The 27518-nt window shown below is 44.5% G+C and overlaps 2 protein-coding genes across 4 annotated transcripts in view; both read left to right on the top strand.

Moving 5' to 3' along the window:
• LOC139419115 (glutathione S-transferase, C-terminal domain containing) overlaps window positions 1-5437 on the top strand; it is a 62038-nt gene extending 56601 nt beyond the window's left edge. For 2 of the 3 annotated variants that reach the window (XM_071169049.1, XM_071169051.1), the window contains 2 exons: window positions 3206-3275; window positions 4363-5330. In XM_071169049.1, coding sequence (XP_071025150.1) covers window positions 3206-3275; window positions 4363-4532 — 240 coding nt within the window. In that variant the 3' untranslated portion in view covers window positions 4533-5330. Of the gene's footprint in view, window positions 1-3205; window positions 3276-4362 lie in introns of all 3 variants that reach the window. The other variant, XM_071169050.1, reaches the window with a different exon arrangement.
• Window positions 5438-15691: 10254 nt separating this feature from the next.
• The window catches only part of LOC139419114 (nephronectin a), a 59966-nt gene continuing 48139 nt past the window's right edge, over window positions 15692-27518 (top strand). The window contains exons 1-2 of the mRNA XM_071169048.1: window positions 15692-16028; window positions 24388-24488. Of these exons, the coding sequence (XP_071025149.1) occupies window positions 15958-16028; window positions 24388-24488 (172 nt within the window). The 5' untranslated portion in view covers window positions 15692-15957. The remainder of the gene's footprint in view (window positions 16029-24387; window positions 24489-27518) is intronic.

Here is a 27518-nt window from a genome sequence, read left to right as displayed (position 1 = left end):
GCAGTGATGCAACCATGCTCTCAATGGTGCAGTTGTATAACTTTTTGAGGATCTGAGGACCCATGCCAAATATGTTCAGTCTCTTGAGGGAGAATAGGTTTTGTTATGCCCTCTTCATGACTGTCTTGGTGTGCTTGGACCATCTTAGTTTGTTGGTGATGTGGACACCAAGGAACTTGAAGCTCTCAACCTGCTCCACTGCAGCCATGTCGATGAGAATGGGGGCGTGCTCGGTCCTCTTTTTCCTTTAGTCCACAATCATCTCATTTGTCTTGCTCACTTTGAGGGAGAGGTTGTTGTCCTGGCACCACACGGCCAGATCTCTGACCTCCTCCCTATAGGCTGTCTCGTCGTTGTCGGTGATCAGACCTACCACTGTTGTGTCATCGGCAAACTTAATGATGGTGTTGGAGTCGTGCCTGGCCGTGCAGTCATGTGTGAACAGGGAGTACAGGAGGGGACTGAGCACGCACCCCTGAGGGGCCCCTGTGTTGAGTATCAGCATGGCGGATGTGTTATCTACCCTTACCACCTGGGGGCAGCCCGTCAGGAAGTCCAGGATCCAGTTGCAGAGGGAGGTGTTTAGTCCCAGGGTCCTTAGCATATTGATGAGCTTTGAGGGCACTGTGGTGTTGAACGCTGAGCTGTAGTCAATGAATAGCATTCTCACATAGGTGTTCCTTTTGTCCATGTCGGAATGGGCAGTGTGGAGTGCAATAGAGATGGCATCATCTGTTGATCTGTTGGGGCGGTATGCAAATTGGAGTGGGTCTAGGGTTTCTGGAATAATGGTGTTGATGTGAGCCATGATCAGCCTTTCGAAGCACTTCATGGCTACAGACGTGAGTGCTACGGGTCGGTAGTCATTTAAGCAGATTACCATAGTATTCTTGGGCACAGGCACTTTGGTGGTCTTCTTAAAACATGTTGGTATTACAGACTCGTGCAGGGAGAGTTTGAAAATGTCAGTGAAGACACTTGCCAGTTGGTCAGCGCATGATCACAGTACACGTCCTGGTAACCCGTCTGGCCTTGTGAATGTTGACCAGTTTATAGGTCTTACTCACATCGGCTGCAGAGAGCGTGATCACACAGTCTTCCAGAACAGCTGGTGCTCTCATGCATGTTTCAGTGTTATTTGCCTCGAAGCGAGCATAGAAGTAGTTTAGCTCCTCTGGTAGGCTCGTGTCACTGGGTAGCACTTGGCTTTGCTTCCCTTTGTAGTCTGTAATGGTTTGCAAGGCTTGCCACATCCGACGAGTGTTGGAGCCGGTGTTGTATGATTCAATCTTAGTCCTGTATTGAAGCTTTGCCTGTTTGATGGTTCGTTGTAAGGCATAGCGGGATTTCTTATAAGCTTCCGGGTTGGAGTCCCGCTCCTTGAAAGCGGCAGCTCTAGCCTTTAGCTCAGTGCGGATGTTGCCTGTAATCCATGGCTTCTGGTTGGGGTATGTATGTACGGTCACGGTGGGGACGATGTCATCGATGCACTTATTGATGAAGCCAACGACTGATGTAGTGTACTCCTCAATGCCATCGGAGGAATCCCGGAACATATTCCAGTCTGTGCTAGCCAAACAGTCCTGTAGGTTAGCATCTGCTTACTCTGACCACTTTTTTATTGATCTGGTGCTTCCTTTAGTGTTTTGCGTCTTAGCGAAGAGAGGCTGTATTATTGCGACTATGTTATTTCCGCTCAAAACCCCGAATGAAGGCCAAAAAGAAGATAATTTTTTTAAATCAACTTCAGTTGTCCTCAGAGTTTCCTCTTCACCTCACTCTAAAACCTTAGCCACCAGCCACTGACCTAACAGAAACCAATATGGCATTTCACTGCTACTGTAACACAGTGAACCAACCAATCACAGTCTCGGGTGTGCCCCTGAGCTAGTTGAACAGACTGACAGCGGAGCGCCATGACAGATAGCACTCCGCGGCTGTAATACAACGCTAATGATGTGAGGTATTGGTGCTTGGCGCTGAGTCAGAGTGGTTGAACCTTGGCTAGGACGGTACTGTCCTGATCCTTCCACAGTGAAGAATGTAATCACTTAGAGCTAGAGGATAACTAGTGTCCTCCTGGGGTTGGGGGTTGTAGAAAAATAGGTGTAGAAGATGACTAGATGGTGGATAAAGAAAGACATGAGAAGATGCCTACTGTTCCCTGGGTTTTGGTGTTTTTACCTTCTGGGGAAGAAACAGGAGGAAGTGGTAAGAGCAGGAAGGAGACTCATCCTCCCAGAGGTCAGAGATGTGGCTCTAATGATGTACAGTATGGCTTTATACAGAGACTTTCAGGAAAACCTGGAATGAACATTCTACTGCTGTGGTTGGTTGAAGTCTGTGTAAATAAAAAATTTAATAAATATGCCATTTAGCAGATGCTTTTTTCCAAAGCAACTTAGTCATGTGCATATATTGGTGGGTCAGCTGATGAGTTTTAGCTGTAGCTGTGAGTTTGAGTTAACATTCTCTCTCTCTGTGCTCTCCCTCCATCTCTCTTTCTGTTCTCCCTCCATCTCTCTCTGTGTTCTCTCTGTGCTCTCCCTCCACCTCTCTGTGCTCTCCCTCCATCTCTCTCTCTGTGCTCTCCCTCCACCTCTCTCTCTGTGCTCTCCCTCCACCACTCTCTCTCTGTGCTCTCCCTCCACCTCTCTCTCTGTGCTCTCCCTCCATCTCTCTCTGTGCTCTCCCTTCATCTCTCTCTGTGCTCTCCCTTCATCTCTCTCTGTGCTCTCCCTCCATCTCTCTCTGTGCTCTCCCTCATCTCTCTCTCTGTGCTCTCCCTCATCTCTCTCTCTGTGCCCTCCATCTCTCTCTCTGTGCTCTCCCTCCATCTCTCTCTCTGTGCTCTCCCTCATCTCTCTCTCTGTGCTCTCCCTCATCTCTCTCTCTGTGCTCTCCCTCATCTCTCTCTCTGTGCTCTCCCTCATCTCTCTCTCTGTGCTCTCTCTCATCTCTCTCTCTGTGCTCTCCCTCCATCTCTCTCTGTGCTCTCCCTCCATCTCTCTCTCTGTGCTCTCCCTCCACCTCTCTCTCTGTGCTCTCCCTCCATCTCTCTCTGTGCTCTCCCTCCATCTCTCTCTCGGTGCTCTCCCTCTCTCTCTCTGCTCTCCCTCCCTCAATCTTTCTCTCTCTGTGCTCTCCTTCCATCTCGCTCTCTCTGTGCTCTCCCTCCATCTATCTCTGCTCTCCCTTCATTTAGGAGCACATGATCCTCTGCCGCTTCGCAGACCAGACAGCTGTCCAGCTGCCTTCAGAACGACGCTTAATAGGTGACACACTGCCACTCACGCACACACATTGTGTTGACAATTGACCCCCAAATAAATGAGCACCTTTTAACACAAACAGGCCACTAATGTCATTTTTTCCATAATGGTGCCGATTGATGTTGACCGCAAAGTCAAAGGGGATATTATTGTATATCTCCATCAAACTGATACTCCCTTCAGTACTTGGGTCCATTTTTTAAAATTGCCTCTGAGTAGGCTTGCTGATCTAGGATCAGGGCCCCCTTTCCATAGAATCTTATTAATCTTGATAAAGGCAAAACATATCCTATACCAGCACATTCAATTCTTGTGAATAATTAGTGAAGGTACTCCCCGTTGTGTTTTCACTTTGAACCGCCCTCGTACGTTCCCTATCTGACACTTCCTGTCATTGAATATTCCGCTGGCGGGGTGCTGCCGCCACCATGACACCCCTTCCTCAACCTCTCCTCAACTCACACTTACCGTCTTTGATCTTATTCCTTATTCCCCGAGCCTGTCAGATCTGAGCGTCGGTCCGTCTGAGACTCTTGAGTGCTGTAGACGCGTTTGTTGTCTGTCTGGGTCCGCTTCAGAGCCACTGAGCAGCGTAATGCGGTTAGTGGGCTTTTGCCTTTAAAGTAAGCTTTGATAGGAGAGTGTCAGTGGAAGTGATCCCAAAGTACTAATCGGCAAGAAGAGAGTCGTTGGTACTGAAGAGGCCGGTCTAGGAAGCGTCTGCAGTAGAATGTTGAGAATGAGGGTCATATAAGGAAAGATGAACAGATCCTGGTGGAATGTCTTCATCTCTTATTCCGCCTCAATAAACTGAATGAAAGGCTGTTACTGTACAGAAGAGGCCTAAGGGTGTTATCCACAAAGGACTCACGTTGTTTATCCGTAGTAATATGAAAGCAAATTCTTCGAATGATTAGAACAAAGACGATTCTACTGTGAGACGGGGGACCTTCTGTCAGTTGTTGTAGTTATGTACTGTGTCTCTGCACTGCAATTCACCTCTTAGTTGCCAGTGTGTGGAATATAAAGGAACTCCATTATTGTTCAATCAGGGACATCATCACTGTGCTCTTTGACCCCTCTCCTCCAGGTAAACAGTGCATGGGCCTGGTGGACCTGGACCGCTCCTGGGCAGCAGAGACTCATGGGTACTCTGTCAGGGTGATGACCATGGAGCCAGACAGCTGCTCCCCCAAGAACAACATGCTGGTGGGTGTTGCTGGAGGCGGGGCTGGAGGGGACAACTATGCCACACAGTAAACCAGAGGCATGTTCAGTTGGCACCCAAAGGAAGGTTGAAAAACAAAAGGAACTACCTCGACTTGTCCAATAAGAAGACAGATTTACGTTTGTTGTTGCAAAATGGTTTCCTACGGTTTGCCCTAATGATCACGACCCAGGGTTGTGTTCAGTCGGGAGAAAACGTCTTAAAACCAAGTGAATCAGGGAGGGAGGGACTTGTCAGAAGAACATAGAACAGGACCCGACATACAGTTCGTTTCAAACTGAGAATACAGCACTGTAAGGAAACAAAGCATCCGTCGCTGGACCAAGATACTAAGTAAAAATCAATCATCTCGGAGGAGTTGAGGGATTTGTCTTGAGATCAGAGAAGAATGAATCACCCTGGTTGAATTGATGATGATGATGATATTTGACCTACAATCAAGAAAAATCCCTTTAGACCCTTTTCCCTAATGATGATCTGGGGCAGGTGTCCCAAGTGTTTCGTTCTCTTGGAATGGTTTTATGGGTATTGGAACTGAGCAATGTCTTTATTTTATCCCTTAAATGAGTTTTAATGAGCGGGCAATTATGTGGATATTGAATTAATAAACACACTGGAACGTGAGTATTTTCCAAAAGTCTTGTACAATGTTTATTTTTAACCATTTACTTTGCTCTATTACTTCATCCACGTCAGGGCTCGCAACTGTTGATTTGATATACATTTAGGTCACTGCATTATGTAGCTGGATTGACAGTTTAGTTCTGTTTTCAAACCTTAGTTCTGTTTCAAAAGTGTCTTAACTTATAAAGCCTGCTTCTTACCATTTCTATTTTTTGCCAACATTGTGGCCATCCTTGTCTGCCCCAACAGGATTTACATGAAGTAAAATGAATGTTCCTCAAACAGGGTAAAATGAATTGATCATTTTTCCACATGCTGTTTTTTGCTAATTGTATGAATAGCGATTCTGTAATGGTGCTCGGCCGTCTCCCGTCTCTCCTCCTAACCAATAATCAGGTATTACAAGAAGAAAAACGAAAGAAAACCCGCTCAAAAAATCCATCTGTCCTGCTTAGTTTTTAAATGATTCATTCCAATCTGGAGGCCGTCCATGTGAGACATTCAATGCTTTTCTTTGTTCTATTTCATTTCGTAAATAAAGGTTCAGAATTTGATCAAAGCCAGCATAGCTCTCAAACAGGGCTCATGCAGCATTTACCATGATTCCTCAAGGATGGTTTTGCCTTGTGCTGAGTGCCAGTGAAAAAAGGCCGTATTTTGCATATCCTAATACATCAACAGCATCTATGAATATTTCATGAAGGCTTGGCTGTTGGAAAGGTCAGCGTGCTGGATGGAGTACACTCTGTTGCTTCTAGAGACTAGTAGAGAGAGAAACCACAAAAACCATTTGTTGTAATGATATATTATATATACACTCCCTAAAGCTGTTTATTCTCGCAGTTGGTAGTTTATATGTGATGTCCATGCCAGAGGAGGCTGGTGGGAGGAGCTGTAGAAGGACCGGCCTCATTGTAACAACTGAAATGGAATATATGGAACGGAGTCAAACGTGGTTTCCATATGTTTGACAACGTTCAATTTATTCCATTCCAACCATTACAATGAGCCCGTCCTCCTATAGCTCATCCCACCATCCTCCTCTGGTCCATGCACCTTATTCGTTGCGCCTTACAGAATTCCTTGGAAGGGCTTGAGATGAGAACATGGAGGTACTAGAATGGAATCTCACCCAGCCTCATTGTTCCACTAAGGGTTCTGACACTTCCAAGGCGTCCAATCTTCAGCTCCTCATCTGAATTCCGCAAGCAGAGTCAATCTATCCCGGGGTGAACGGCTAGAGACACTGCTCTCATCCAGGGGGATGGGATTATTTCAAAGGGAAACGGCTCCTTCCCTTAACTGCTGCCCGACCTTCAGCGCCTGCAACTCTGCCCAAGTGTGCATGACGGAAATGCATATAGGCAGCAAGAGAGAGTAGGGGGGAATGGCCAGGCTAATCGTGCATTAGGGAAGAATACTGAAATGCCGAGCAGGTAGATGCAACCGGCCTTAGCCAACTACGCGCATAAGGGAATGAAGAGGGTTGGCTGTCGGCTGTGTGTACGTGCGCTCAGAGAGAGTGGTTTGGCTAATGTGTGTGTGTGTGTGTGTAAAGGTAAAAGCGAAGGTTGGGCTTATTTCGCAGTTAATGAGCCTGCTGGGAGGATTTTGTTCCCGTTTCCAATCTATTTGTTTGTGGCCCTCTCTCTGCTTGGTGTAGGAGGGATGTATATTAATCATCATAGATCATTGTGTTCTAGTACAGCAGAGGTCCTGCCACCCTGGGGTTCGTTCAGGATCGTTAAAGTCCTGTAGGCGTTTTAAAAACGTTCCACACCGTTCAACATAACCGACAAGGTTGAGTAATTGGTTGCGAAAACGCTCTGTTTAAATGAGAAGTTAGAACTAAGTGGTCTTTTAGCAGTTTATTTTATTAACCACTGATTATTAACCCTTTCCATTATAAACGTTCCCCTATTTCATTACACCCCATATTGTTTATGATGGAGAGTGGAACAGTTTACAGCTCCATATTTGGTCTGTTGATGTGAATTTCCCCCTATGACAAATACCAGGGCTTTATTTACGGTGTCCTTGGTTATATTATTTGGCCTTGCTGGGCTGGCAGGCGTGTAGAGACTGAGGAAGAGGCAGGCACTGATATACAAGCTCCCGTTAAAATGGGCATGAAAGTAGTTCCAATCCAACCATGGCCATTTCATACAGCTGCGGTTATTTTTAGAGGCTTTTATCTTTAGAGGATGAAACTCTAAAGTAACAAGTCCATATATTTTATTCTATGGAATGCAGGCCAGCACCAGTAATTAACCTATCTAGGTGTGAGTTGTTGCTTTTTGAATAAAGACCAAACAAATCTGAAATTCTAGTGATTTACTTAATTGAAAGGAACCAATTGGGTTCAATGTAACCAGACTACAGCGCACTCGTTTTTTGTGGAGTTTATTCAGGGAGGCCTAATGCCTCAGTTTCTTCATGTATGCTAGAGCAAGGCAGAAGATTCATGACCTACTCAGGGACTGGGGAAATAGAGGGCCAATTCCACCATGTATCAAAAATAGCTACGACAAATAAGTCCTGAGGTAGTCTGAAATCATTTTAAAACCTTCATGTCTTGGAAAGTTTGGATGCGGACGGTGATATGTGTTAGTGATCTCATGCTGAATGAAGCTGCACCTTTTCTACTAGGTTCTTTTCTCATTGTAACATTTTATTTACTGATATGCCTTCTGGAAAAACAGACGCTACTAGTAACTGCATCACTGCTCAGAAGACGAGACAACTCTTCAATGAGAAACTGACAGATGAGTGTTCTCTCAAAGAGCGACAGTGGAACTTCAGCGGATTTAAAACCTGAACCACTCCCTCAACTAAAGAGCCAAATGCAGAGGGAAGCACACTTTACGGACATATAAACATCTCGTCACAAGTGTATGTGGGAGAGAGTGGAGGACTAGTAATCAATGTGGAAATAGCAAGCTGATTGCATCAGTTTTTATATATTGCATACACCCATCAAATCCTCTCAGATCTCCAAAAGTGCATATGGTCTACACCCCTCAAACTCAACTCTGGAACTCGATGCCATTTCCACTGCCTTTTCTCATTGTTCCCTTTAATCAGGGACTGATTTAGACCTGGAACACCAGGTGGGTGGAGTTAATTATCAGGTAGAACAGAAAACCAGCAGGGTCCAGACCTTGTAGGAGAGAGTGGAGTATCCCTGGTCTAGACTCTAGGGGTTGTTTTGGTATTGGGCCATAATATCCACTAACTGGACCCTATGGTTGAACCATCCACACAGACTCTGAATGACATGAACCATTTGTTTTGGTTACATGTTCAACAATGTTTCTGTGAATAACAGATCAAGTTATTACAACAGCTGACGGTACTTTCTATCTGGGTCATAGTCAAGAGATGTTCTGTAATGATATTGTAGCGAACGGCAGGGCATGGAAGAGAATCCAGGCCGCTGGCGTGAAAGGAAGTCACCCTACGCATTGTGCCAATAGGTTTAACCCACTTTGTGGGAATTGTAACATGTCTCATGAAGCGATTTTACCTTCCCCAAACGTTGGGGCAGGGAAGCGGACCTGCGTCGCTGGTGTGAAAGGCAAACACCCTACACATCGCACCAATAGGGAAAACACACTTTGTGGGAATTGTAATGTGGCTGAAAAAGCGAGGATCACGACAACATTGATATTGGATCAAAATGATGGTCTATTTCAAATAGAATGGCTTGGTAAAACATGTTCTCCTCCTCTCTAAATAATTTAAAACAGCTGCCCAGGCTATATTTCAACTAACGAGCAACCGTGATGATATGAAAAACAGTGGAGCAGCACCTGTGACTACAAATGACATAGTGGGATACGTAGACTTTGTTTAAACGGGCAGCCCAATTCTGCTCTTTTGCCCAATTATTGTCGAAACCTCTGATCTAGATACAAAAATGTACCATGGTGCTACAATGGTACTTTCATGTATACCATGGTATAGTCTGAATCATGGAAATGTACCATGTTTTTAGCCTTGAAATATGATGGTACCACCAAGCACCTAAATAATCCCATGGTATTTCATAATGTAGACGATGGATAATGGAAATACCATGGATTTAACCTGCATTATACATTCCACCATGGTAACGCACAACCATAGTAGTACCATTGTGTTTTTTTCTTGTACTACTATGGTACATTTTTGTAAGCGGTAATTGGTCAAAATATACAGAAATCCCTCAAGAAACATACTGCAGATTGGTGAAAAAAGATTTATATGTATGTGATTATATGGACATGATTGACACCCTGAAGACAATGGACAATATTGATTCTTATGATTCTTATGGCTCGCTTTGATGTTGAATCACTATACAAACATCCCCCACCAGGCAGGCCTAGAAGCCTTGGAAGCTCTGGCACACTGTCTTAGTCAACGACCCAGTGGCACACTGTCTTAGTCAACGACCCAGTGGCACACTGTCTTAGTCAACGACCCAGTGGCACACTGTCTTAGTCAACGACCCAGTGGTACACTGTCTTAGTCAACGACCCAGTGGCACACTGTCTTAGTCAACGACCCAGTGGCACACTGTCTTAGTCAACGACCCAGTGGCACACTGTCTTAGTCAACGACCCAGTGGTGGCACACTGTCTTAGTCAACGACCCACTGTCTTAGTCAACGACCCAGTGGTACACTGTCTTAGTCAACGACCCAGTGGCACACTGTCTTAGTCAACGACCCAGTGGCACACTGTCTTAGTCAACGGCCCAGTGGCACACTGTCTTAGTCAACGACCCAGTGGTACACTGTCTTAGTCAACGACCCACGACCCAGTGTCTTAGTCAACGACCCAGTGGCACACTGTCTTAGTCAACGACCCAGTGGTACACTGTCTTAGTCAACGACCCAGTGGTACACTGTCTTAGTCAACGACCCAGTGGTACACTCCCTTAGTCAACGACCCAGTGGCACACTGTCTTAGTCAACGACCCAGTGGTACACTCCCTTAGTCAACGACCCAGTGGTACACTCCCTTAGTCAACGACCCAGTGGCACACTGTCTTAGTCAACGACCCAGTGGCACACTGTCTTAGTCAACGACCCAGTGGTACACTGTCTTAGTCAACGACCCAGTGGTACACTGTCTTAGTCAACGACCCAGTGGTACACTGTCTTAGTCAACGACCCAGTGGTACACTGTCTTAGTCAACGACCCAGTGGTACACTGTCTTAGTCAACGACCCAGTGGTACACTGTCTTAGTCAACGACCCAGTGGCACACTGTCTTAGTCAACGACCCAGTGGCACACTGTCTTAGTCAACGACCCAGTGGCACACTGTCTTAGTCAACGACCCAGTGGTACACTGTCTTAGTCAACGACCCAGTGGCACACTGTCTTAGTCAACGACCCAGTGGCACACTGTCTTAGTCAACGACCCAGTGGTACACTGTCTTAGTCAACGACCCAGTGGTACACTCCCTAGCACTAACTGTATTGTTGAACTTGATGAGATTATTCTGACTGAGAACTTTTTCATGTTTGAAAATGAAATGTTCATTCAACAAAGGGGAACTGCTGTGGGTAGTAAAATGACACCGAATTATGCCCATCTGTATGTGGGGTTGTTTGAGAATAATTGTAATTTTCAGCCCTAACAGTCCATTCTTGGGCCAAATCAAGCTCTGGAAACGCTTCATTGATGACACATCTCTTCTATTCCAGGGCACAGCAGAGGAACTTCATCAATTCCACTCCTTCATGAATACAAGCAGTGAGCATCTGAAATTCACGCTCACCTTTCATGCAGATGTAACACGTTTTCTGGACATTTTGACAAAGGGGGGGAGGGGGGGTGGCTTTAGCACGGACCTATACAGGAAGCCGACGGATAGGAATTCCCTGTTACGCGGAAACAGCTTCCACCCTACACCCCTGAAAAAGAGTCTCCTATCTGCCAATACAGTTGCATATGCAGGATCTGTAGTACACAGAGTGACTATGACAAGCGTACTGTCTGGATGAGCGCTTCAGACAACGGTGTTGCCCAGAGTTTTTGCTGCACGACGCACTGGACAGTTACAAAAATATGACCCAGGATGACAGCCTCACTCCCAAACCTCCCCACCCCCCCTGACCAACAAGTCCTTTGCTTTCTTCAATACTCCTCACTTGGCTAACAGTTTGACCACATAAACACTGGTACATCTTGAGCACTGACCAGACCTTTGCAGGTTGTGGATCTTCCACCGGTGCCAAGTAGCACCTTCCTAGACAATTTGCGGGATGGTAATTACAGATGTGGCCAATGTACCCACTACCCAGTGTAACTTTACGAACAAATACACAACATTCAATCACCCCATCGCGGGCAAGTGTTATACCCCTGAAAGGGGGAAATATAGAAATAAACCACACAGAGATGTACCTTTGGTTTCAAGCCACTTGTAATGAGTGTTTTCATATAAAACCATTTACATACACTACTGCTCAAACATTTTAGAACACCTACTCATTTTTTTTTTTTTTTTTTAAACTATTTTCTGCATTGTAGAATAATAGTGACAACATCAAAACTATGAAATAACACAAATGGAATCATGTGGTAACCAAAAAACTGCTAAACAAATGTAAATGTATTTATATTTGAGATTCTTCAAATGACAGCTTTGCACACTCTTGGCATTTTCTCAACCAGTTTCACCTGGAATGCTTTTCCAACAGTCTTGAAGAAGTTCCCACATATGCTGAGCACTTGTTGGCTGCTTTTCCTTCACTCTGCGGTCCGACTCATCCCAAACCATCTCAATTTGGTTGAGGTCAGGGGATTGTGGAGGCCAGGTCATCTGATGCAGCACTCCATCACTCTCCTTCTTGGTAAAATAGCCCTTACACAGCCTGAAGGTGTGTTGGGTCATTGTCCTGTTGAAAAACAAATTATAGTCCCTAGGGTTGCAGAGGGTCGGAACCTTTCCGGTAAATTTCCATGGGAAGTTGAGCCTGGGAATTTGGGGAATTTTGCTTAAATTCAAAAAAGTTAGCTTATAACAGTGAACCTTTTTTTGTGGGATACACAAGTCAATTCTAGGTCTTGTGTCATATTTTGGTTAAACTATCTCCAATTCAATGGAGTTGCAACCCTCTGCATGCACAGTGCATTCTTCCATCACATGTGCAGTGCACTCTTCCATTGCATGTACAGCTGATTCTCAAGACTTGCACACTAATGAGATACATTTGAGTCCACACTACTACACTGTCTGAGCCAAGGACTACATGCTTTCTGGTAAGTTTACAGTACTGGGTGGGGTGAATATATTTTATATGACAAATGTAAACAGTAGTCTACAGAAAAGTGTGTTTTAAATCAGTTCTAACTTGATAACAATTTCTGCTAGTTAGTTTTTGCATTCTTGTGTGGGTTTTAGCTTGCTTGAGCCTGCTATCTGAGGAGTGTTAATTTACATTTTAAAACACAGGGATCTTTTTTTATTTTACTACATTTCTTCTACTCTTTCCAGGAAGATGTCACGGGCACTATCTGATGCGTGGAGACATTTCACTGCAGCTAATGTAGAAGGACAAGCTGTGCACATTTGGAAATAATGTGCCAAATCATACAGTTGAAGTCAGAAGTTTACATACACTTTAGCCAAATACATTTCAACTCAGTTTCACAATTCCTGACATTGAATCCTAGTAAAATTCCCTGTCTTAGGTCAGTTAGGATCACCACTTTATTTTACGAATGTCAGAATAATAGTAGAGTGATTTATTTCAGCTTTTATTTCTTTCATCACATTCCCAGTGGGTCAAAAGTTTACTCGCACTCAATTAGTATTTGGTAGAATTGCCTTTAAATTGTTTAACTTGGGTCAAACGTTTCGGGTAGCCTTCCACAAGCTTCCCACAATAAGTTGGGTGAATTTTGGCCCATTCCTCCTGACAGAGCTGGTGTAACTGAGTCAGGTTTGTGGGCCTCCTTGCTCGACACACGCTTTTTCAGTTCTGCCCACAAATGTTCTATAGGATTGAGGTCAGGGCTTTGTGATGGCCACTCCAATACCTTGACTTTGTTATCCTTAAGCCATTTTTACCGTGTCTCGCCACCTTGGCCTGGATGAGGACAAGGTTCTTGGTAGTACACTTCCAAGCAAGGGCTTTGGGATGGAGATGCAATATTGCAGTTGTGCCAACATATCTCATCAGCCACCTGGTGGAAGGGAATTTGTGGATCTGAGGCTCTTTCCCCTGTTGCCTCCATCATCCTCCAAATCCCACCAACATAGGCCGCCTCAGAGCGCAACTGGTCCTTGTTTGGGAACACACACACCAAAGCATGCAACAGGCTGACCAATACAGGGGTTCAAAAATTGTTGTCCATCCAGGCAAATTTGAGGCTTTTTGAGCCTGACAACGAGCCATCCTCAACAAGGTTGGAAAGTGACAGTGAAGATGAGGCCTCAGAGTCTGATGTTCAAGAGGTGGACATTGAGGAGGTCCAGGGAGAAGACATGGAAGCCTGAGAGGGAGACAACCAAAGCTTTAGTTTCTATACTCATTTTACAGATGTTAAATGTTTTTGGGAGATGCGATGGATCATTGGGGATCATTCACTTTTCCCTTTCTTTTGTTGTTTAGTGAAATCATCCCATGTGAAGAGTCAACTCATTTCATTAGTTAAATTCGTAACTAATTTTTTTTTCTTTTTTTTCTATTGGAAGGATTTAATCATTTGCAATTATGTCTACTTATGATGAGGTAAAATTTTTGTTTCTGTCTCCATATATGGTAAATATATCCAATGCAAAAAACATCTACATTTAAATGGTATTAATTTGCATATATTCCTGTTAATTCCCACGGAAAGTCCTCACCTCTGAATATTCCCCTAAATGTGCAACCCTAAAAGTCTCACTAAGCCCAAACCTGATGGGATGGCGTATTGCTGCAGAATGCTGTGGCAGCTATGCTGGTTAAGTGTGCCTTGAATTCTAAATAAATCACAGACTGTGTCACCAGCAAAGCACCCCCACACCATACCACCTCCTCCTCCATGCTTTACGGTGTGAAATATACATGCGGAGCTCATCCATTTACCTACTCTGCGTCTCACAAAGACATGGCGGTTGGAACCAAAAATCTCAATTTTGGACTCCAGACCAAAGGACAAATTTCCACCGGTCTAATGTCCATTGCTCGTGTTTCTTGGCCCAAGCAAGTCTCTTCTTCTTATTGGTGTCCTTTATAAGTGGGTTCTTTGCAGCAATACTACCATGTACAGTGCCTTGCGAAAGTATTCGGCCCCCTTGAACTTTGCGATCTTTTGCCACATTTCAGGCTTCAAACATAAAGATATAAAACTGTATTTTTTTGTGAAGAATCAACAACAAGTGGGACACAATCATGAAGTGGAACGTCATTTATTGGATATTTCAAACTTTTTTAACAAATCAAAAACTGAAAAATTGGACGTGCAAAATTATTCCATTATATGATGGACTGTCATTTTTCTTTGCTTATTTGAGCTGTTCTTGCCATAATATGGACTTGGTATTTTACTAAATAGGGCTGTCTTCTGTATACCACCCCTACCTTGTCACTACACAACTGATTGGCTCAAACGTATTAGGAAGGATAGAAATTCCACAAATTAACTTTTAACAAGGCACACCTGTTAATTGAAATGTATTCCAGGTGACTACCTCATGAAACTGGGTGAGAGAATACAAAGAGTGTGCAAAGCTGTCATCAAGGCAAAGAGTACCTGCTTTGAAAAATTTCAAATATAAAATAGATTTTGATTTGACACTTTTGGTTACTACATGATTCTGTATGTCTTATTTCATAGTGTGATGTCTTCACTATTATTCTACATTGTAGAAAATGTATAAAAACCTGTTTTGCCTTTGTCATTATGGGTTATTGTGTATAGATCTTTATAAATACATTTATAATGTTGAGCCAAATATCTAGCCTGGGAGTTCAATTCAGGGATGATGTCACTGAAGGACGGGTGGATTTGCAGTGATTTATTATCTGAGACCTTTTTAACGTTTATCCGCTAAAGCACAATCTGTGTATTTATGGGCAAATATGATACCTTTGGGTTCCCTCAGAAGTTAGTCCTAAAGTACGTTTTGTACTGTAAAATCTGTACATGGTGTGTAGGCAGGAGGCTAGAACTCCTCATTACTGGGTGGGCGATGGTACTGCGTGTCTGAGCAGGCTATGCAATTAATTAAGCCATCCAAAGTATGCACAGACAGTGCGTGAGTGCAACCTATATCACACATGGAAAGCCTCCCTCGTGAAAGAGATCCTGGTCTCAATGGGACTCCCAAATTAATGAATAAATAGACCGTCGCTAATTTGAATTTTTATTTGATTTTTTTATCTATGGATTTCCAGCCTACCACTGCGCAAAGTGGCACAGCACTATACCACGACAAAGTGTATTCACAACAGTCTTGCTGACGAGCAGTGCGCGCTCCGACTGCGCTGATGCGTTTTCATTGGGTAGCAGCCCAGTGAACTTGTGCGGAGAGAGAAGGAACCTGCGGGGTCCATTTAACACCAGTAGAGTGCACTCCGCTCCACACGCGCTGGGTCACTTCTCGAGGAAGAAACGGGCTGGTTTCTCCCCCTGCCTTTGCTGCACCTCCGAAACATTTTAAAGGATCGGGGTCCGTTTGAAGGACAACAGCGAATCTCCTCTCATGCCAGTGCGTGTTTAACGTTGGGAGGGTACAAATCTCCACTGTTTCGTTTCGTTTTAACGATTGAACACTGCAGTGTACAGTCCGACGTTTCACTTGGATTTTAGGAGTGCAAGCGCGGTGTGCGCTCATTCCCCTAACCATGGAATTATGGATAAAGTTGATGGTGTTGTACGGTTTCTGTTTAGGGGCAAGTGCTGAGAATGACGGCAGGTAAGCGCACACATATATACATCTTGTTCAATAGGCTACAATTCATTATCTTTTGTCTAAAAAAATAATTATAGCAATTGTTGTTTTTGAAAGTGTTCAAATTGCGTTGGTGATTGTGGAATGTGGAGAAGGTGTTGCTCTCATAAACTCTGAGCGAGTTTTTAAAGAGGTTAATGTGACCACGGAGATGCTATTGATTCCTAAATCCATGAACGCGACTTCCACATAGTGAACATATGAGTTTGCAATGCATAGACTGAAACGTTGCTGATGTGCTGAAATGATTCGGGATGTATAGTCGCACTTGACGTACAGTGGAAGGAATAGACCTATACCAGTGTAATCTATTTTCTTCTCCCTTATTTTCATAAATAATAACATAGTTGTTTATCTCGAATGAATGGTGTACTTTTATATATATGAAATTAACATTAATATATGTTTGTAATGTTTTTGCTGGTGCTTTTTGTTTGGCATTCTTTATGTGGATCTACTAGGTCTATGTTAGTACGTAGGCCGAATACCACAGAGTTTCTTAACCATCTTTGGTAATACACAGTGTTTCGCTGTTTAGGCCTACATTTGCAAAAACAGAGTAGCCAGCAGCCTACTTTCTTTGCAAAGTCAGTTGCTTGGATTTCCCTCTCAATGAGCTGATATCACGGTGACAGCACCTACCTTGCCGGGTGGGTCATGTCCAAACACGAATCCGGTGAAGTATTTGGAAAGGAGAAAAGTGCCCAATCTAAAGAATGTTCCTGAGATTGAAATCTACATCTACCTTATCTGGTGCAGCTGTGATTTTTTGTCTCTCTCCATAAAAGGAATGTTATACAGCTCTTAATAAGCAGTAATAAAAACATCATACTGACGAATTCCATTTTAGGTCATTGTACATAAAACGACCTATATACTTTTTTCTACCTATATACACAGTAAGCCCTCTGGTATTCCAGATATGTATTCCTTCAGGATACGTTTCCAAGCTTGTTTATTAATAAGACAGGTTCACTTTCACTGGACTGGCTCCAATGCACTTGCCTTGCAGTATTCATCATCATAAAGGCTGTTTCCTTTGGGAGAGTGATACAGTAGACTGAGGAACTGAAGGCTAGGTTTGCATCCTATATGGCACCCTATTCCCTGTGGAGTTCCCAATGGGCCCTGGTCCAAAGTAGTGCATTATATAGGCAATAGGGTGGCATTTCGGATTGGATCCTCAATCTGAGTGCTGGTCCTATGGTGCATTGAAGACAACCTTTATTCTGTATCTCCATAGGATAGAGTTTCAGGTCTCACACTATAATTGGATTAGACTCCGTGAGACAGAGTTGTAGAGTATTTCTAAGACATGATATTACTCCAACAGTGATTGCAGTCGAGCATTTTAATTTGGTTTTTCACCCCCATTTATTGTTGTCAGACAGACTGAGCCCTAAGCACAATCCATCCCTCACCGATACCTTACACAAATAAGGTTTCAGAGTCAATAGAATATTTATTAGGGATTGATAGGGCTGAACTTTCCTACCTGTCTGTCGTTAAACACGGGTTGGGGCGTGTGTGTGAAGGTGAGAGTGTGTGAGTGATTGTATGTGTTTGTGGATGTTTACTCCAGGTTCTTGGTCACAGTGTCTAATGTTAGGTAATGTTAATGTGTTGTGACAGGGCCACGGTCCCAGTCTGGTGAGTTGTGCTGATATTTCCCCATGATGCCCTTCCCTGCCCAACCCATAATGATAATTTACATTAAACGAGCAGCATACGTACTTAGCGTCACCCTCTGATGGAGCGCGGCTTGTCACGCGGGTCATTATTGGTCTATTTCCCCGGTTATAAACCTGGCCTGCTGACTTCAATCTAAATTCATAGGGAGAGGGTCCCGTGAGAACACTGTGGAGGAAAGTAATTTATTATCTGAACTAGCTGTTTGGAGGAGAGAGCTAATGGGCTAAGCTAGCAACTGAGGGGGGCGTCACCGCTCACTGGCCAGCCACAGCAAGGTCGTTTTGTCCTAGTGGTAAATTGGCTCAAAACAGGCCTGATTAATTACAGATTAACTATACCTGTAATTCCCTGTTGAGGGGTTTTCATTACTCATCAACATTGTTGTCAGTAATGTTTAGTCCAAGGATGAAAAATGGCGCTAGGCCAATCTTGTTGTGATGTGGTCTATAAGTGATTCTGTATTGTAATCAGGAAATGGGCTATCTGAGGTAAGGTCACAACACTTTGCCTCGATGAAAGACTACACATCAGATAACATTTAAACGACTAGTTCGCTTTTTTTTAAAGCCACAATCCTGAGTTTGTATTTCAGACCATTAATCAAACCATTGAACAGCTAGGATGAGATATTTTATCCTAGTTGGAGAAAATCCAGATTCCCCCTTTAAATAGCCACTACTCATGGAGGCTATTTCTCTATGATGATGTCGCCACATTGCTTTTCCCCAGACACAGCCAATACATTCCAATCCTCCTCTCTCCAAGTTACTGCTCCAAACCATGTCCTCACTCTCCTTCCAAACATCCTTAGTATATTCTAACAACATTAGACCTTCAAAGATAGACAGACCTTATTTTGTCCCCCAGGGTTGATGTTAAAATACGTGAATAAGTGTATACAGAGAGAGCAAGCCATTTTCCTGGACATTGGTCAAAGTCATTCAGCAGGACTAGTGAAAAAGGCTACATGTCAACCGGTGCTTACAGAAGTGTGTGGTACTAGTCGTTTTCAGAATAGAAGCGAACCACTTTCATGAACATTTATGAAGCGATGCTCTCTTTAACATGAGTGTGCTACTTGTCCTCAGGTATTTAGATTAAATGTGTATGCAAAGGTTGTGTGTGTGTGTGGGTGTGTGTGTGTGTGTGAGAGAGAGAGTGTCACTGTCAAGCAACATTGCAGCCATAGATTGTTATTATTACTCTCATCATTCTGAGGGACACTTTTAAGACAGATTATTATCATGCCATATAATAATGTCTCTTAGTGCCACTTAAGTGCCGGGTGCTGCTATATGAGCAATATGTCATCCTATTCATTGTCAAATAGCAGAGATTGGCCTATCTCACACACACACATCCTGGGCTAGATGATGGACTAACATGGATCCTTTCCCGCAACGTCTGTTGTGAAGGTTTGTTTTCCTGATGAGGCACCAATGGAATGTCAAACGTGATAATTCTGTGCTTCAGTTCCTTCACAGCTTACTGCAATGTAGTATTATTCATACACAGAAGGTCAGACATAGACATGGATAAAGAAGGATAAAGACATACATCTATCTGATCTGCCGTCAACGCAATTATTCTACAGCGCACCGTGTTCAGAATGATTACAGTAATAACACAATATGAATTTTACATGGAGAATTTGATGGGACATCACTCCAACATACCGTAGTGTATAACTGACCCAGTCATAATTCAGTTCTACTTTGATAAATCGTGTTATAACAGCACAGTTGTGTGCATGATTCTGCCGTGTTCCAACAGCCGAGGGCTACGCTCAGTTTTATGACTGATGGAGTGAGAGAAAGAGATGGAGGGAGAGAGTGGTATAGATGGAGGGAGAGAGTGGTAGAGATGGAGGGAGAGTGGTAGAGATGGAGGGAGAGAGTGGTAGAGATGGAGGGAAAGAGAGAGATGGAGGGAGAGAGTGGTAGAGGTGGAGGGAGAGAGGGAAAGAGAGAGATGGAGGGAGAGAGTGGTAGAGATGGAGGGAGAGAGTGGTAGAGATGGAGGGAGAGAGTGGTATAGATGGAGGGAGAGAGTGGTATAGATGGAGAGAGAGAGAGTGGTAGAGATGGAGGGAGAGAGTGGTAGAGATGGAGGGAGAGAGTGGTAGAGATGGAGGGAGAGAGTGGTAGAGATGGAGGGAGAGAGTGGTAGAGATGGAGGGAGAGAGTGGTAGAGATGGAGGGAGAGAGTGGTAGAGATGGAGGGAGAGAGTGGTAGAGATGGAGAGAGAGAGTGGTAGAGATGGAGGGAGAGAGTGGTAGAGATGGAGGGAGAGAAAGAGATGGAGGGAGAGCGTGGTATACATGGAGGGAGAGAGTGGTATAGATGGAGAGAGAGAGTGGTATAGATGGAGGGAGAGAGTGGTATAGATGGAGAGAGAGAGTGGTATAGATGGAGAGAGAGAGTGGTATAGATGGAGAGAGAGAGTGGTAGATAATGGAGGGAGAGAGTGGTAGAGATGAAAGGAGATGGAGGGAGAGAGTGGTAGAGATGGAGGGAAAGAGAGATGGAGGGAGACAGTGGTAGATAATGGAGGGAGAGAGTGGTAGAGATGGAGGGAGAGAGTGGTAGATAATGGAGGGAGAGAGTGGTAGAGATGGAGGGAAAGAGAGAGATGGAGGGAGAGAGTGGTAGAGATGGTGGGAGAGAGTGGTAGAGATTAAAGGAGATGGAGGGAGAGAGTGGTAGAGATGGAGGCAGAGAGGGAAAGAGATGGAGGGAGAGAGTGGTAGAGATGGAGGGAGAGAGATGGAGGGAGAGAGTGGTAGAGATGGTGGGAGAGAGTGGTAGAGATGAAAGGAGATGGAGGGAGAGAGTGGTAGAGATGGAGGGAAAGAGAGAGATGGGGCAGAGAGTGGTAGAGGTGGAGGCAGAGAGGGAAAGAGATGGAGGGAGAGAGTGGTAGAGATGGAGGGAGAGAGTGGTAGAGATGGAGGGAGAGAGTGGTATAGATGGAGGGAGAGAGTGGTATAGATGGAGAGAGAGAGAGTGGTAGAGATGGAGGGAGAGAGTGGTAGAGATGGAGGGAGAGAGTGGTAGAGATGGAGGGAGAGAGTGGTAGAGATGGAGGGAGAGAAAGAGATGGAGGGAGAGCGTGGTATACATGGAGGGAGAGAGTGGTATAGATGGAGAGAGAGAGTGGTATAGATGGAGGGAGAGAGTGGTATAGATGGAGAGAGAGAGTGGTATAGATGGAGAGAGAGAGTGGTATAGATGGAGAGAGAGAGTGGTAGATAATGGAGGGAGAGAGTGATAGAGATGAAAGGAGATGGAGGGAGAGAGTGGTAGAGATGGAGGGAAAGAGAGATGGAGGGAGACAGTGGTAGATAATGGAGGGAGAGAGTAGTAGAGATGGAGGGAGAGAGTGGTAGATAATGGAGGGAGAGAGTGGTAGAGATGGAGGGAAAGAGAGAGATGGAGGGAGAGAGTGGTAGAGATGGTGGGAGAGAGTGGTAGAGATGAAAGGAGATGGAGGGAGAGAGTGGTAGAGATGGAGGCAGAGAGGGAAAGAGATGGAGGGAGAGAGTGGTAGAGATGGAGGGAGAGAGATGGAGGGAGAGAGTGGTAGAGATGGTGGGAGAGAGTGGTAGAGATGAAAGGAGATGGAGGGAGAGAGTGGTAGAGATGGAGGGAAAGAGAGAGATGGGGCAGAGAGTGGTAGAGGTGGAGGCAGAGAGGGAAAGAGATGGAGGGAGAGAGTGGTAGAGATGGTGGGAGAGAGTGGTAGAGATGGAGGGAAAGAGAGAGATGGAGGGAGACAGTGGTAGATAATGGAGGGAGAGAGTGGTAGAGATGGTGGGAGAGAGTGGTAGAGATGGAGGGAAAGAGAGAGATGGAGGGAGACAATGGTAGATAATGGAGGGAGAGAGTGGTAGAGATGGAGGGAAAGAGAGAGATGGAGGGAAAGAGAGAGATGGGGGAGAGAGTGGTAGAGGTGGAGGCAGAGAGGGAAAGAGATGGAGGGAGAGAGTGGTAGAGATGGAGGGAGAGAGTGATAGAGATGGAAAGAGAGAGAGAGACAGTGACAGAGAGCGCTTTCTCTCTCTCTCTTTCTCTCTCTCTCTCTCTCTCTCCCCCTCCCTCCCTCCCTCCCTCACCTCCTGTTCCACTGGCGTGGCATCACACGTCTCTTTATGAGGTGCCTCTCAAAGTTCATTTGCATCATCGCCTGTTCGTTGGCATTGCCGCCCTGCCTGCCCGCCGCACAGGGTCGACTACACTGCCACTTTTTTGTGTTGCAAAAACGCTTCAGGCAAACCAATTATCATCCTCCCACTCAGTTGGCGAGGCTATGCCCGCAATATCATAGCACTTTTAGGCTCTATTAGTTTTACGCTGGTGGATAAAAATTACCCCTGAATAATAACAGCCAAGGAGTTATGTTTAAATTAGTAAAACGATGATGAACCAATTTGCAGCAACTCTTCCTCCTCGTTATTATGTGTTAATCAGCTATTTTAATGATGTTTTTCACCCGTTGATCCACATTCAATATTGATAGTTATTAGCAAGGCATGCTATTAGCCATCAGCAGAGGGTTTATGTGTTTTCAGTGCAAGCTGTGGCAATGGGACTATATCCCTGTATCTGACCAGGTGCTCAGTGTGTGTGTGTGACCTGTGGCTCCATCTGGTCAGTGGTCCTGCTGTGTGTGCGCGGTAACTCTCGGCCCCCAATTCACAATCATGTTTGGCAATCAATTCCAGAGCCCTCTCCTCTGCTTCTTTATCTTCTCCTCCCTTCTCCTCTTCTCTTCTCTCCTCCTCTCTCTATTTCTCTCCTTAACATTCCCAATGTGTCTCCTATTGGATTGTGCTCAGGGCTCCTGATTCTCTCTCTCTCTCTCTCTCTCTCGCTCTCTCTCTCTCTCTCACTCTTTCTCTCTTTCTCTTTGCCAGCCATGCTGCGTACAAACATTTTCCCTGGTCCTGCCATTTCCACTTAGCATCTTCCATCAGACTTTCTCTCCTGTGAAGTGATTGGCAGCGGGGGCAGACATTAGCATTTCCAGAGTTTTGGCAATGGAGGCTAACTGGATGGGATAGCAGGAGGGTAGGACATGTCCCGCATGCACAACCACGTCAATCTCAGTCTCCTCAGCCCTCAATGCTGAGGCACGATAGAGCAAGGCAAGATGCCCCCTTCTGCCAAGTGTTTTTTTCAAGACACCTTTGACTACTTCGTTTCGATAACAAGCATCAGAACCTTGATCTCTCTGTCGTTACAAAACGTTCAGATATAAATTAATTGTCTAGAACGGAGATTATTCTGTGTCATATAGAATTTAGAATTCCGTCAGCTCTGTTCGTTCTATTTCTACTGTCTCTGATTCATTTAGCTAACGTCACAGAACACAACCATGCTCTGATCGTTGTCCCCATCCGAGGCATCCTTAAATGGGCTTAATCTTTCTCTATTTCCTGTTGAAAATATGTTGTGCTGTGCTTCCGCTACAGATAAATAAGTAATCCTACTCTACTCTGCCAAGAAGCTATTTCTCTGAAATAGAACAGAACAGTCAGTTCACAGAAACATAATTTAGGCTGGTTTTCCTACAAGAACTGTCATAAGGTATTTGCCCATTGCCAGGATGAAAACGGCTCTAGCCTCATGTTCTCTTTCCTATTTCTGAAAGATGGCATTATCCTTCCCCACTTTCTTTAATAGCAAATGACATTCTGACATTCTGCTTCTGATAATGTTTCATTTGGACGTTGGCACACAGACAGTCGATGCTCATGACGCCTCTACCTCATTTGGTTTTTGCACTCAGAGCAGGAGCTTGTTCAACTGTGACGTTCAGATTGAACTGTGTTGTGCAGAGCAGATAGGACTGTCTGTCATGCCATTGTGTCAGGTCTATTCCTTTTATTTCTATCTGCGATGTTCAGAACATTTCACATCACTGAATACACCCCAGTCTGAAGATGTGGGGGGATCACATTATGAACGTCACAATGATAACTCACCACAGTCTAATCTCTAAACACACACACACACACACACACACACACACACACACACACCTTCATTCTGAGCTATGGGAGTCTCTGCCTGGCCCCACAGATTAAAGTGTCAGTGATCACTGAAGTGGAGAGAAGCTTGTCGTATTAGTTACATTGGGTCCTGTTCTTCTGTAGTCTCACCCATAAGTCTTCAGCTCTGACATCACACCAACCAACATGGCTCCCCTGTGCAATAAATGCCAACATGCTGATTGGGAAATGTCCTGAGTTTTTGTGCCAGCTCGCTCACAGATAAGTTTGTTTACTTTCCTTACACATTCTGAGGGACATGGGAGTAGCTTCGCATTTGGAAAACAAATAACATTTAATTATGTGCTGGGTAAAGAATGAACAAACACATATTCAGTCTGCCAGTCAGTGCCTTGGGCTTTGTTTTGAATGAGTCTCTCTCTCTCTCTCTCTCTCTCTCTCTCTCTCTCTCTCTCTCTCTCTCTCTCTCTCTCTCTCTCTCTCTCTCTCTCTCTCTCTCTCTCTCTCTCTCTCCCCCTCTCTCCCCTGACTTGGTGGGCAAGAACCAACAGACCCTGCTGGCTTTTAAATTCGTCCATTTTAATTGGCTGTGAACTGATAGAGCTGTCTCCTGACAGGTGGCCTCGGCAGATGGCCTCGTCCAATGGGCTGTGTCGCTACGGCGCCCGCATCGACTGCTGCTGGGGATGGACCCGGCGCTCCTGGGGCCACTGCCAACGTGAGTAGTGCCAACTCTACCGTGCCCGCTGCTGGGTTAGGGTTACCGGGGGCAACCAGGGTTGCCGTGGGTTACCAGGGTGTAGCTGCTGGGATCTAACCACAATTAGGATGTAGAAAGAGGATTAAACACCCGTCTAGAATCAATCAAATGTATTTATAAAGCCCTTTTTTACATCAGCAAATGTCACAAAGTGCTGTACAGAAGACATATAGTAACTAAGGGCTCTGAAACACACACTCTACCAACGAGCACACGGAACACACACTTGTTCATAGGCACATATGTGAACGTACACACACACAAAGTGAAAAATACACTTGACATTTTCACTGCTGCTGTTGAGTTTTCCGTGTTGTGGGAACGATATTCTAGCCGTGAATAAGGCTCTAGTGAGCAGATTCCCATTATACGCTTGTAGCCATGTAAACAGATAATTGTAAATGATTGCTGTGAGTGTATATTTAGTAAATGTCATGTATATGTAAATGCAGGTGTGCAGGGAATCAATTTGGTGACATGTTGAGTAAATCCAGTCATGGATTCAGAGGATGCCCCTACTGTAAATATACCTTGTTTTGCCAGAATGAGCCTACTGTAGCCTCAATATACCTATTTTTACTAGAATGAGCCTACTGTAAATATACCTTGTTTTGCTAGAATGAGCCTACTGTAGCCTCAATATACCTAGTTTTACTAGAATTAGCCTACTGTAGCCTCAATATACTGCATTTTACTAGAATGAGCCTACTGTAGCCTCAATATACCTAGTTTTACTAGAATGAGCCTACTGTAGCCTCAATATACCTAGTTTTACTAGAATTAGCCTACTGTAGCCTCAATATACCTTGTTTTACTAGAATGAGCCTACTGTAGCCTCAATATACCTTGTTTTACTAGAATTGGCCTACTGTAGCCTCAATATACTGCGTTTTACTAGAATGAGCCTACTGTAGCCTCAATATACTGCGTTTTACTAGAATGAGCCTACAGTAGACTCAATATACCTTGTTTTACTAGAATGAGCCTACTGTAGCCTCAATATACCTAGTTTTACTAGAATTAGCCTACTGTAGCCTCAATATACCTTGTTTTACTAGAATGAGCCTACTGTAGCCTCAATATACCTCGTTTTACTAGAATTGGCCTACTGTAGCCTCAATATACTGCGTTTTACTAGAATGAGCCTACTGTAGCCTCAATATACCTCGTTTTACTAGAATGAGCCTACTGTAGCCTCAATATACCTTGTTTTACTAGAATGAGCCTACTGTAGTCTCAATATACCTCGTTTTACTAGAATGAGCCTACTGTAGCCTCAATATACCTCGTTTTACTAGAATGAGCCTACTGTAGCCTCAATATACTGCGTTTTACTAGAATGAGCCTACTGTAGCCTCAATATACCTCGTTTTACTAGAATGAGCCTACTGTAGCCTCAATATACCTAGTTTTACTAGAATTAGCCTACTGTAGCCTCAATATACCTCGTTTTACTAGAATGAGCCTACTGTAGCCTCAATATACCTAGTTTTATTAGAATGAACACATTTTGTGCAACAGTATTACATTATACCACCGTCTGATATTATATTGACCCTTAATAAAATATCTAGCCCTATGGACAAATATTGACTCTTATGGAAACAGAGAAGTATTGGCTGCTGCCATACTGTGTAATTATATCCTGCAGAGATGTGTGAATGATATTAATAGGGAGCTCTGAAAGTGTCGAGCAGCCTGACAAATGGGAGATACACTGCATGGCTTGCTGCACACATGATGGTACAGCTGTTGCTTCGGCTGCGGAAGTGTGATGGGTGACACAACGGGCTTACTTACGCACAACATGTAGAGAGTAGACAGAGAGAGGCTGGGCTGCATGTTGGCTCCGTCTCTGTCAATCTACTAACCTGGAAGCCTGGGTGTGGGGGAGGGGTTATAATGCTTTCATGTCATCGTCATTATACTTCACATCACCTTCATAACCTTTCACCTCATATGCATTTTGTTTAGCTCTTTTGTTGTTGTTGTTTTTTTGCTAATCACTTGTCATGACTCATGCTATAATCATGCTAGATTTTTTGGTGTTTGTTTATGTTGTCGTTTTTAGACGAAACTAAAATGTCACACTGCTGGTCCCTGTCCAAAGGTATTTACTTCACGTTGAGCTCTATTGTTTCCGTTTGGCACTGGGCCTTCCATTGGATGCCCTGTTATGGTTGCCTGGTCCCAGATCTGTTTGTGTTGTCCTACAATGACCAGAGAAGCTATCAAGACAGTACATTCTGACCTGGGAGCAGGCTACTGTAATGGTGGCCCGCTTATTGCCCTTTCGTTCTCCCCTAGGCGAGGGTGTTGAGCTCAATAACCTTCACTTGGTTTAGGTTTGGCATCAGGCCCTCCTTTCAGACACTCTGTTATGGTGGTCGACCTCGTTCCCTTCCCTTCTCCCCTAGGTGAGAGTGTTAGTGTTGAGTTGAGTAACCTTAGTGCCTGTGGCCCACTTATCGTGTCAGATTAACATTCTGCCTCGCCGCCAGCTGACTCTCCTCTTTATCCCTCGCTCCTCATTTGAGGTGAAAAGAAAAACAGAATATGGTAATTGCATTCTCACATAGACCCTAGCTTGAGAAAAACAAGTTATGGTAATGACATAGCGACTCAGACTTAGAGCCAGACCAAGACTGTGCTGGGAGGGAACTCAAGAGACGAGGCTCAAGACAAAGTGGCAGAAATTGATGCTTTTGTGGTTGCTATTATTTGTGACAGCTAAGGCCCCAACATGTTGCTAGGCTAGTTAGCTAAGAGCTCTGCTGTCGTGTTGGCAGGAATCCCTGTACTCCCCAACATGTTGCTAGGCTAGTTAGCTAAGAGCTCTGCTGTCGTGTTGGCAGGAATCCCTGTACTCCCCAACATGTTGCTAGGCTAGTTAGCTAAGAGCTCTGCTGTCGTGTTGGCAGGAATCCCTGTACTCCCCAACATGTTGCTAGGCTAGTTAGCTAAGAGCTCTGCTGTCGTGTTGGCAGG

The sequence above is a fragment of the Oncorhynchus clarkii genome, chromosome 10 (assembly GCF_045791955.1).
Source record: "Oncorhynchus clarkii lewisi isolate Uvic-CL-2024 chromosome 10, UVic_Ocla_1.0, whole genome shotgun sequence".
NCBI classification, from domain to species: domain Eukaryota; kingdom Metazoa; phylum Chordata; class Actinopteri; order Salmoniformes; family Salmonidae; genus Oncorhynchus; species Oncorhynchus clarkii.
The sequence above is the reverse complement of the archived record's forward strand: the minus strand, read 5'-3'. Positions and strand labels throughout refer to the sequence as shown.